Genomic DNA, 12,390 nt, shown 5'->3' with positions numbered 1-12,390 from the left:
TGTAGATTGGCTATTTTTGCCCTGGTCAGTGCTGCCCTATACCGGATGAACAAAGTACAGGCTACAGCAGGGTTTAAGTATTCAAGCAGTGATCAATGAGTTTGCATTTCACTTGTCTGGATCAGTTTAGTCTTTGACTAATAGTGACAACATTATCGTTGCAGACATGTCATTTCTGATAGCCTATTTTAAATATACTGCATATACATTCTAGAAGTGTCACATCTTTCAGAGAAAGATACCTAACATGTGCTTTATTTTGGGCCAATGAATCCATCAAAACAACAAAACAATGGCTTGGAGGTGGTTGGAATGCCCCCTAGTGGATACAACCTACTGTACATAACAAACCACAAGCAGATTGCTGATAGAGTAGAGTAGACATTGTAATATTGTATTGGTAAAAGCCGAATAGGGTGCAACACTTAATAAATTTAATTATTATTTATTCATTAATAGAAAATATTTGATAGGGCGTACCACTGTAGCCAGAGCCATTGAAATACGACAGAGTTGTGACATCTCCGTTCACTTCATGGGGCCAGTCCAATGGCCAAGAGTGACAAGTCCTGGACCGCACGTTGGCAGAATGCACTGGGCTCAGGCAACAGCCCAGCTTTAATGATCTTAAATCCCTTTATTTTACATAGGTTTATTTTGTAATAGTACAACATAAACATTACAGAGACTTTAGTTGTTACTGTACACTCAATACTTTCAAACATGCTGATATCTGTGCCGGCCTCGTTGAAAACAATGTATTTCAAACTCCAGCTTGTCACACTCCAGGGCTGCATGAACAACACTCGAGCACTGTTTTCTGACCCCTCAGTGGTGTGACTCTCTCAGCTATATGGCTCTGGCTGTATCTAAAAGAATAGTGATAGGCTACAATTGAAAAAAGTTAAATATGATTCAATTAGATTTGTTTTTTAAATAATAACACATACAGAGTAATCCTGCTCTAGTGTGTGTGTGTGTGTGTGTGTGTGTGTTTGTGCGTGCAACTCTACGAGTGTACTGTACAAATGTAAACAAATTGACCCAAAAACAGGCCCCGACCCATAGTTTGTGAAACTGTGTAACAGTGTGGTACCTGACAGAAACAGCGCTGTCGGTGTAGATGTCTTTGACCGCTTCCATGTCGGCATCCAGCTGAGGATGTCTGTACAGGTCAGCAGCACAGCTCCCCTAGTGGAGTCAAACACAAAGCACAGTCCTATATTGGGCAAGTATATAAAAAGGTAAAAGTATAGGGTGAATCAATGGGGATGTATAGGGTGAATCAATGGGGATGTATAGGGTGAATCAATGGGGGTGCTGGGGTTCAAGTGGTTAGTAAACATACTGTACAGGAACAAGGGAAGCCAGGACAACATGGAGAGAAAACGGATGGACTTGACATTCCTTCATTCATTCTTTGTCATGTCGATTTTGTTAGTGAATAATTTCATGCTGATGAGTTTTAGGCCCATATACAGTATACTCTGTCATTAGATTAAGAAAGATCCGTCATCCGCGGGGAGAAAATTAATGTTAGTTCCACTGATCCACGCAGGAACAAAAAAAGGTTTTAGACAGACAGACAGACAGACATATACCTGAATGCCATAGAGGAACTGCTCTGACTCATTCTCCCCATCTGACTCCTCGTCCGTCCAGCACTGGCCTTTGATGTCCTGTGGGCGACACATTTAAAAGACCACCATTAGAGACCACCATACACACACACGCGCACACACACACACACACACGCACGCACACACACACACAAGTTACTGTAAAGACTGTTTTATCAATAGGACATGAAATGGCCTTTAATCTACAGCTTCTGGATCAGAGGACAAACCTGATCAAAGCCAAGTGGGTTTAGTAGATTATAGGATTCATAAAACATACATGTTTCTCTGCTTTCTGTTCCCAGACAGCTTTTTGGTGAAAACAAGCTATATGTTCAACTGCCAATAACTAAAGAACGGAACATACGGTATTTCTTTTTCCAGATGAAAGTAGAGACTATCTTCTTTCTTTTGGGATGGTTGGTGTTTACATAGTCATAGAACAAAATATACTGTGGGTCTTGAAAGATTAGTAAAAACTCTACAGTAGACTGTTCTAAAAGAAGAGTTCACAACATGAACCACCGCGTCTGGCATCCCCATTCTGGAGGCGAATATGTGGCCAAATAGCAGACCTACAAGCTTGTACATCTATACAATACTAATACTAACTAGAAAATACTGTTCCCTAAGAAACAGTGTCGTCTCGAGTAGCTCTCCAACTACAGTATGATCAATGATGATAATGTATAGACCAAAAAACAGTGTGAAAAACAGTGTGACCCATAATAACATAGTGGGCTTGCTACTCGAGCCCACAATAATATATAATAGCAGCCCGAGTGAGCCCTGAGGGAGCCCAGCCAATAGGGTGTGGTTGGTTTAGTTGTTAAAATGTGTTATTAGAAGTATGACTCTCTGATTTTGACGCTTGTTAACCGATGTGGAGGTCTTCCGCATGCCTGGGGGTAAAACAAACCCATCTCAATCTATCTGACAGTAATTTAATGCTGATGACATACAAAGGAACATGAAAGGATTAATGCAGTTCAAGCAAAACCAGCAGAAAGGACAATTTACCATTGGGTATGTTGTTCATAAGACTCGCTCAGAGACGGTGGTTGGGCCTCTTCCTGCTGTCAGCCATCGCAGCTGAGCCCCCTAGGTAGAAAGCAGCGCCACTGGAGGATCTTTTCCCCTCTTCTCCGCCTCGCACGCTCTTCAAGATCCTCAGGAACCTTCAGGAAATAAATAAACAATCTATTAAAGCCTCAGCTCACGCAGGGGGAAAACACACACAAAGAACCAAAAAGCTGGTCTGTCGGACTGTCCTCAAAGCAAAGTGCCACGTTTCTCCTCCTATCCCTTTAATCGCCTTGGACTCCACCTTGCCATGTATCCTAGCAACAGCCATCTCTGCCGTCTGTCAGAGTGGCATTAATCACAGCGAGAGACTGTGTGTGGGAGAGAGTAAGAGAGAGCGAGAGAGAGAGTAAGAGAGAGAGAGAGAGAGAGAGAGAGAGGTCTTTATTTGCTGCAGCTTGTGTGCTTTTTCCACACTTCTCTCTGTACTTCACCTATTTATATCAAAGCACCTGGAACACCTTGAGTTGCTGTGGAGAACAGCACATCCTCTGACATAACCATGCTGCTCGATTGCGTTTTATGGATTAGGCCACATAAGATATAGTAGGCCAGTCAATCTAAGATTTGACCAAAAGAAATTGCAATAGTAATCATTCAAGGTTTTTTATGATCCTTAGGGTCATCACATTTGGGCATTTTCCCAAATGTGCTGACATCATCACATTTGTGATGACGGCTATGGCCGTTTTTAGCCCAAGGAGTGTTTTTGGTGCAAAACTAATGCTTGGAATGGATTCAGCATACCCCTAGTTTGACATGTCACATGCTACTTAAAGCATGATGACATTCTGATCTATTTTCCCCCTTATAGGTTGTTAATGGTTCAAGGTTCAAGGTTCAAGTTTATTTAAAGTCCCCCAGGAGTAAATTGGTTGCCGCATCATAGACATCACTACATCAAACACCACAATAAAATACAATAAAACATAGCCGATACCGGAAAAAAGTACTGTAATGGGTCACATATTATAAGGTCACATATTATGCCAATTATGAAAATTGCTCAACATTATGCAAGTTAGCATCCAGCGGTTTCTACATGCTGGGGACTCATACTCAACATTTCTAACATAAAACTTTGATGCACTCAACATGCCTGTGTTCACATTCTATCTGGCAAGTGGACTATTAAGACCCTTTCGATATTTTTTAAAATAGCAGATGTTCAAGCTTGTAGATCTGCTATTTTTGAATATCCAACATATAAATGGATAAAGTGTTATAATTGTGGACATTTTGAGCACCAGTGTTTTAGACATCTAAAACAATTAAATGGTGCTGCTACTGTCTGAAGCTGGAATTGGTCCGATGTCTTCAAAGAGAAAGGGAAATAAGCTAATTTAATCACATGACCCCCCATCCATATTCTGGGACACAGGTGTCACCATTTGTCAAGTCCCGCCTGTGGTCCTGCCCTCTTCGCACCCATTGGTAGCCGTTCCGTGGTTGGACAAAAATCCTCTCTTTCCATCCACTACCATTGAAATGACAGGTTTTTCAGTTGCTTCCTATTGATATTATGTGCATTCCATTCTTATTTTAAACTTGGTGTCAGTAAAAAGGAACATCAGAGGTGCAGCATGGTGACTGTTAGTTTTTTTGAACCAGGGCGGAACAAGGCAGAAGAGCCTGCTGGTTAGTCAGTCAGGGACCAATCAGAAGGCTGACAAAGGTGAAATAGCAGATTTACAAACTCGTCACTCACAATGTGACATGTTGTGAACTTGTAGTCTAGATCAGCTATTTTGTTGTAGGAGGTAAAAAAGGAGGGGACCAACTTTAAACCCAAAGGAGACCAGTGTTGGGCAATATGTTACTTATTACCATAAAAAGTAATTATAGAGAGTAATATATTAATATATGAAATATTAATTAAGTAATATATTATATATTATTTTACATATTATATTTTTTTTACAAAGTATTATGGTATAATATTACTGTTTTTGCAGAGTAATACATTACTGGGTAAAGTAATAATATTACAGCAGTGGTTCCCAAACTGTGGTGTGTGCACCCTTTGTGGTGCGCGGGCGCCTTCTAGGGGGTGCGCAACATGAAAAGGCTATGGTTATAAAAAGGCTATATTTCCATGTGGGGGGTGCGTCAGCTAGGACAGGAGGTAACAGGGGGTGCATGGCCAAAAAGGTTTGGGAGCCGCTGTATTACAGTAATATATTACTATTATGTTATATTATGCCAAACACTGAGGAGGACCACGGTCAACTGAAGTGCATAGTGTGATTGATTGATTGATGACTTTATTACCAAGCTTGTTAACAATACATCTAGTACAGTCAAAGCATGACACAAAAAGCCCCAGGTGTCTCGTTTCCATTATTAGGGTGGTCCTCTGTGTACATGTGGGATGTCACTGTGTGTTGCAACAATGAACGAGAACTACAAACACCAGCAGCATCCCAGATGACACTGCGGCTACCTTCTGAATCCCTCACTCGGACATGTAAACAAAGAGCAGCGGCTCCATTTAAACAAGCCCCGAGAAGCACTACTGCATACATTACATCACACTGGAATGAGCAACACAATGATATACGGTATATATATATATATGTGTGTGTGTGTGTGTGTGTGTGTGCCCTGCAGGAAATACATTGTCTATTATTAGACAAGTGCAAACATGTTTGTCAATGTGTCGGAGCACAGACCTCATTGCCCAGTAGCATGATGGCTAAGAGTTAAAAAGATAATATCAGTAAAGCGTTAAACTAAAGCAAATGTGGATTTACATGAGGTCTCTCTGTTAGATGAACTGTAGGATGAAGACCCAATAATTATCCCTCTCCCCTCCTTTGTCATCTATACTTGTCTGTCTGTCTGTCTGTCTGTCTGTCTGTCTGTCTGTCCGTCGCTCTTGCTCAGGGCACTGTCCTTAGATCTGAGTCATTTTATAAATGTTGCATACCAAGGCCTATTTTGAATACATATTTATTTATTTCTAAATCCCGTGCTCTGCCTATAGAATCATGTTCGGTCATTCACTTCTGTAAATGTTCTGAAGGGAATTGAATGCATGTAACAGCTAGCACTGCAGATCATTTCACACTTCACGCTGTCTGATCGTGTCCCATCATCAACATCATCCACCTACACAGAGAAGCAGGTCCTCCGCGCCGCATCACAATCCTGCACCGTTCACCCATCTCTCTCCACTCCTCCGTCTGCCTGCTGGCCCGACCATGGAACCCCCCACCCCCCACCCCCTCGCCTCTGTCGTCTCACATACCAATGGAGTCAGAAAAGCACACCAACGGAAACCCCTCTTCTCCCCAATATCCATTTAACGCACACTAAACGGGCCAATTCTCCCTCCCCCGATCCCCCCCCCCCCCCAGCCATCATCTTCTTCCAACCTCCATCCTTCCCATCCACACTCACCTTTACTGAAGATGGAGAGTGTGGGGGGTGGAGGGGGGGGGGTGATGCTGTCCTTGCCTCTTGCCTCCTCCGTTTTCTCACTCTTAAAGGGTGCACCTGCTTCTCTGTGCCTGTCGGTGGCCGCCGTCCTCTCTCCACTGGAATGATGACAATGTGGAAAAAGAAGCCAGTTTTTTCTTTAAAAGACAGCTACGGCTGTGAGGTGTGCCGCGGCCAGAGCTATCCCTTCCATTTTGATGCTGCTTGCCTGCCTGCCTGCAGGCTCCGTTGGTGTGCTTGTCGGCGTTATGTCTGACAGCGAGCCAGCTGGTGTATGTGTCTGTGTGTTTATCTATTGCAGATCTCTGCTCCCGACTGCTGTCTTATTATTTTTTTGCCTGACAACACTGAGGTCCGGAGCATGCTCAGTGAGAGCAGGCAGCTTGGTCATGTGACCCGCAGCTGACAGCATTGCTGCTGAGGAGAGAATCGGAGGGTGGAGAGAGAGAGAGAGAGAGAGAGAGGGGAGGGGGATGGAGGAAAATGGCTCCACACACTGTGTGTGTGTGTGTGTGTGTGTGTGTGTGTGTGTGTGTGTGTGTGTGTGTGTGTGTGTCAGATCATCTGACATCATCATGTGCTAAAACATGACTGACATTTTTGAGGGGCGCTCAGAAATGTCCTCCTATGTCCAGCTTTGAGTGTTTGTGTAGACACAATCATTGTGTAAACACAAACATTGAAGACAAGAGTGAGGATGCAAATTGTGATTGGCAGGCGTGATTGGGTGGGAGATGCGTCATTGGTTGAGCATCGTATAACGATTGCGCCACAGGGTTTACCCGTAGTATATACCTGTATATGGCTGGTAGAGAGCTCTAGCGCTAGCCCCTCCTATGCCCAGCTTTGAGTGTTTGTGTACTAATCACAAACATTGTGTACTAATCACAAACATTGTGTACTTATCACAAACATTAAGAATCACAAACATTGTGTTATCACAAACATTGTGTAAACACAAACATTGAAGACAAAAGTGAGGACGCAAATTGTGATTGGCCGGCGTGATTGGGTGGGAGATGTGTCATTGGTCGAGAATGAGATGATGTATGTATGTATGTAAGAGCGCCCCCCTTGTGAAAACATGAACAACAACAATACAAGCATATATTAACTAACACATTTCACTAGTATCGGGGGTGTTTTAGGGGGTAAACATCAGTCTTTGCAATGAGAGACAATAGTGAGCAGCAGCAGCCATGCATGCATGCAGGCTTTGATGCTAATCAGAGTTTACCCTGGTTATCATGGACGCTGAAACCTAATGACCGGATGAATGGACAATGACCCAGGTGGCCTGACCTATGGATGGATTAATGGTCAGGTGTTGGGACAAATGTCCTGCTCAGTGCGTTGCCTCCAGCTGCCAAACGGAGCACAATAAAAGAAACATCTCCCTGCTCTTCCTTGATGTCTTTTGGCAGGCGATACAAAGGCCAACTAAAGAGCAGTGACCCTGATGAAAAAAGGATTTTTCCCCCTTGTCCTGAATTCAAATAAGTAGAGGATGTTTTGAATGGCACGTCAAAAGGTTTTGCGCTGTCTCTTGAGCAAAATAAGTGTACGTGTGTGTGTGTGTGTGTGTGTGTGTGTGTGTGTGACTGTGTGCGTGCGTGCATGCGTGCATTTTGCTGCCAACACAACTGCAATTAGGCTTCAGGGGTAAACGGAATCTACAGACTGATAGTAAATCCATTTGCGGGAGAATGATTAAGGAGACCTTTGTTCTGGTCAATTCAGTATTATCCTGTTTAAGCGCTTCTTAAAACACGCCTGTCCAGGAAGATCTTTTGGAAATAATTGTGTTATTCATTCCTCTCTTTGTACATTTTAGAGAATGTGCTTCATTTATTATGCTGATCTCTTCAGTAATGTTATACTTTGTATGAGGGTAGTAGTAGCGAAACTCGCCAAACTTTGGAATATAAAAAGAAAAAAAAAAAATATATATATATACACTGTATATACTGTATATATATATATATATATATATACACATTTATATATACTAAAATATGTACCAATAGATGACTGTTCGGTGTGTTTGGTGTTTTTTTACAATTTAGGCATTTAGCAGATGCTCTTAATCTAGCGTGAATTACAGTAAGCAAGAACAAAATGGTAATACATAAAATTCAACAAGGCGCTTTATATAGATTGTGCATCACATTCACCCCTTCACACACAGATTCATACACCGATGGCAGAGGAAACCATGCAAGGCTCCAACAGGCACATCAGGAGCGAATTAGGGGTTCAGTGTCTTGCTCAATGACACTTTGACACTAACTCTGGGGGAGCCCAGGTTTGAACTGGCAACCTTGCAGTTACCATCCGGCCACTCTACCTCTGAGCCACCGCGTGCCTGACATAGTCTCTAGTGCTATAATGAAGTCCTAATGAAGTCAGCCCTATTATTATGATTGTGAACACGTTTATTGTATTTAATATTTGACTATGTGTTTAGCATTTATATAATAGCCTACTGTCCAATGTTATGTAATACAAAAAAACCAATAATTCATATTATCATCTTAATTATCATTCCAAAACATTGCTCAGCAGTGTGTTAAGTATCCAGTCAGCATACGTCTGTGGGATTTACGCAGCAGAGGTCGGATCTTTCCAGGGTATCATACTCTACCATAAGGAGACACTAATAGACTGTGACAGCCAGGGCCTTGGCTCAGCAACTGTAGGGTGATTGGACGTTAGATTTGTTTGTCCCTCACCTGGACTAGGAGGAGTGTGTGTCCGTTGGCCGACCAGGGGTGTCACAGCAGGAGTAGCAGAGCTGGACGCACACAGCGGCAAGCTGGCAACATGGGTATCGGCTGCAGTGGAGGCGTACAAACTGTTGAGATAAGGTGAGGGGAAGGAGAATGGTCACGTATGCACGCAACCACGTGTGCACTGTATTTCCTTTTACAAGAGCACCTGTTGCCGGCAGTAGCGAGGAAATGGGCATGTCTGTGCACACAGTGCACCCAATGCACTGGGATTAAATGTGTGAGTTATATTCATCAACTTGTCTCTGAGCTGTGCAAGTATCATCACCTACTTTACAGTGTATTTCCCAGACTGCATGTAAGATTTGGATTGCATGGCTGTAGCAGACATGCCTGTCTCTCTGTCTAGAAGGTTTAGATACTTGTGTCTGCCATCTCCCTGGCAGAGCTGATTATCACAACAGGGGACTTATCCTACTGAGCGGTAGAGCATGGTAGATCACATGGTCTGTCTCCCGTGCACTGTGCTGTGCAAACTACTGTACAAGTGTTTGTTGAATGAATTGTGTGGAATGCTTTTGCTATACTGTGTAATGCAAGTGACATGTCTAAAGCACAGCTGATTATCACATAATGTGAACAATAAACAGAACTCTGTCCACATGAACATGACTGACTGCCTTATGCAATCAAAATTGTGTTAATATAAAGTTCACATAATATACACCAATATAAACACATAAATAGGAAGAGAAAACACTTAATAATAATAATATATCAGTCAATGCAATCAATGCCTGCAATGTTGTTCACTATGTTCAGCCTCCCCGTCCGTAAGTTCTCACTCTGGTATTTATACAAATGTAAAATAAATCAATGGTAGTAAAAGAAAATCATATTAGAAATACATTACCATGAAGAATTCTCACAGCTGTGGTTATATCTATCACCGCCACCAGAGGGAGCTGTTGTTTGTAAGATTTCCAGGTCTACTTTGAATGTTTAGTTTGGACAAACATCTAACCTCGTGTTTTTGACGTGATAACTACTGGCACTCGTAACTCATGAGTCATGCATTACCTGAACTTGGAACATGCAAACATAATAATGTGACGTTCTTTCGACGCTGAATGCAAGAACCAGTTTACGTTTGTTTTTAAAAGCTCCAGACTCAGTCCAGCACTAGCCCCGCAAGCAGAACCCGAATGTAGTAAAGTTTTTAGGTAGGGTTCCGAGAGGGGCTAGTCCAGCACGAGAATGCAATGGGATGCTTGCAGCTAGCCCTGGTCCAATGCTGCCAGGGCTAGCTTGCAGCATCCGTCCACTCCCTTTCACATCATCTTTGATTAAAAAAAACAATTATGTAGATGTAAAAGTATAACAATTTGGTGTCAATAACATTATCTAAATAAAATAATGATAGCATCTGTATATCCCATAGGGCGGAGGGATGGTCGCTAGTTGGTTGTCTGACAACCGTAGATGATGCAGGCAAGGAGACGAGAGTCTACTTTACATCCCTCATTTTGACGAGGTAGGCTAGTGTTTTTTTGTATTATTATTATTATTAGGCTATTATATATTTTTTGTTTTAATACTACTAATTTATTATAACACACACTTTACAAATTATTAAGACGTGTTTTTTCTTCAATGTCGTATTAAAGCATAATTAATAGCATAGATCTGCTGTCTACTGATAAAGTTAGACCTGTACATTCATGTCTCCTCTCCTCTGTGATCCTTTCGGGTGATGGGAATGGGATCTGAGACGCAGAGTCTAGTGTTGCCAGATTTTGGAGGAGAAATAAGTAAAACCCCCAAAGAAACGACTCCCATTGTAACAATGGAATGCAGAAGTGCTCATTCTATCTCAATGGGATAGTTCCAGCCATATAGCAATGTTTTGAACTATAGCCCATAGGACCCCCCTTTGCAGCTAAATCAAAGCGTGTCGCTCATCCACACATATGACGTAAATTCTACATTCATTGTCAATGGCATTTAATGTTTAAAATCTACACTATAGCTGAATATAAGGGGGGGGGGAGCAAAAGTATAAAATAACATTAAATAATTGCAAACAAAGGTATTGAATGAGGCAGAACAGTGAGGACATGAATCACAGAATCAACTGAAAGCAAGTGTGAAGAAATAGGTATGTATGAGCTATGCATTAAAGCTAACTACAGAGGCTTTACAGAGTTTATTCTAACCTGTTGGGGCGTAGAAGCAGAATGCTGTGTCACCATGATTTTTGAGGGGAGCTAGCCAGGCTCCTATGTCCAGCTTTGTCCTACACAAACATTAAATTCCCATTAGCAATGAATAGACAATTTTACATCATAGTGTAAACACAAACATTGCGTAACACAAACATTGATATCTGGAGGCTTTCAACTATAAACTGTCAGTAAGAAGTTGGCGATGATGATGTACTGTACGATAAAAGAGCGCCCCTAACTTCACACGGGTGTGATTTTTATATTATTTGTAGGCACTTGGAGCAGGTCAGCACTAGAAGACCTGAGGGGTGGTTTGGGACCTATAGGCAGGCAGTCATTTATTTAGGAAGGTGCAGCTAGACCATTGAGAGCTTTATAAACAATAACTTTTAAATCAAAACTAAAAAAAGAGGGGCACGGTGGCAGAGTCAGTAGCACTGGGTACTGTGCTTGATTCCCGCTGGGGATGCTGTGGGCACTGGGGGTGTGTTCTCTCCTCCGTGTCATCAGCGCCCATACCTATAGGGGTTGGCAAAAGGGTGCCAGGTGAAAAGAAGCGGCTTGGACTCCTCCTCATGCATAGAAGGAAGCATGAGATTGATTGATTGATTGAAATATTTATTAACAGTTTGCAGAATTACAGTACATGTCAAGCACAACTCAATATAAAGACTGTTAACTGTGAGTGGACGACCCAATAAAGCGTTACACTTGTTTACAAGAGGGTACACCTTGTTCAATTCATCAAAACATTTAGAGACAGGTACATGGGTATCTTGGTGGTGTATCGAATCTTGTGGACCAGACCCATTGCAAGATGCGGTACTCTGTCGTCGACCCTAAGCCATTCCAGCCTGTCAAAGTGAGCAGGGGTGAGGTGGGTTCGGGGGGTGAGGCCAAGTAGGAGCCTGACCAGTTTGTTTTGGGAAGTCTGGAGGCTTGTTTTAAGGGCCTTTGAGGTGCTGTGGTACCAAGAGGTGCATGCATAGTCAAATAAACCTTGTACGAGGGCTCCTGTTAGGGTCTGTTGACCAGTGAGGAGATCCTGTAAAGGAATCTTGTTCTTTGGTTGACTTTTTTTATTACGTTGGTGGCCATTTTATCACTGGAAAGATTAGCCTCCAGGATGGAACCTAGGTAGGTAATTTTATCTTTTCGTGTGATAATATTGTCACCCACTCTAATCCATCTGCCTTGCTGAGATTACTATTTGATCCAAAGAGAATCTACCGAGTTCAGGGCTGAGGGCCTTTTCAACCTGCAGTTTATTCCTGTCCGAGACCAGCAGTGCTG

The 12,390-nt window shown here is 42.4% G+C and overlaps 1 protein-coding gene across 2 annotated transcripts in view; it reads right to left on the bottom strand.

Annotated features, from left to right (window-relative positions):
• The window catches only part of LOC308319752 (protein mono-ADP-ribosyltransferase PARP6-like), a gene marked incomplete at its 5' end in the record, with an annotated part of 33,992 nt that extends 27,860 nt beyond the window's left edge, over positions 1 to 6,132 (bottom strand). The window contains 4 exons of one of the 2 annotated variants that reach the window (XM_080769934.1): positions 1,097 to 1,191; positions 1,602 to 1,679; positions 2,640 to 2,797; positions 6,105 to 6,132. In XM_080769934.1, the coding sequence (XP_080626060.1) occupies positions 1,097 to 1,191; positions 1,602 to 1,679; positions 2,640 to 2,642 (176 nt within the window). Of the gene's footprint in view, positions 1 to 1,096; positions 1,192 to 1,601; positions 1,695 to 2,639; positions 2,798 to 6,104 lie in introns of those variants that run through there. The other variant, XM_080769933.1, reaches the window with a different exon arrangement.
• Positions 6,133 to 12,390: the final 6,258 nt, after the last annotated feature.

This window comes from Protomyctophum bolini (assembly GCF_963924005.1).
Source record: "Protomyctophum bolini genome assembly, chromosome: 1".
Taxonomy (NCBI): Eukaryota; Metazoa; Chordata; class Actinopteri; order Myctophiformes; family Myctophidae; genus Protomyctophum; species Protomyctophum bolini.
The sequence above is the reverse complement of the archived record's forward strand: the minus strand, read 5'-3'. Positions and strand labels throughout refer to the sequence as shown.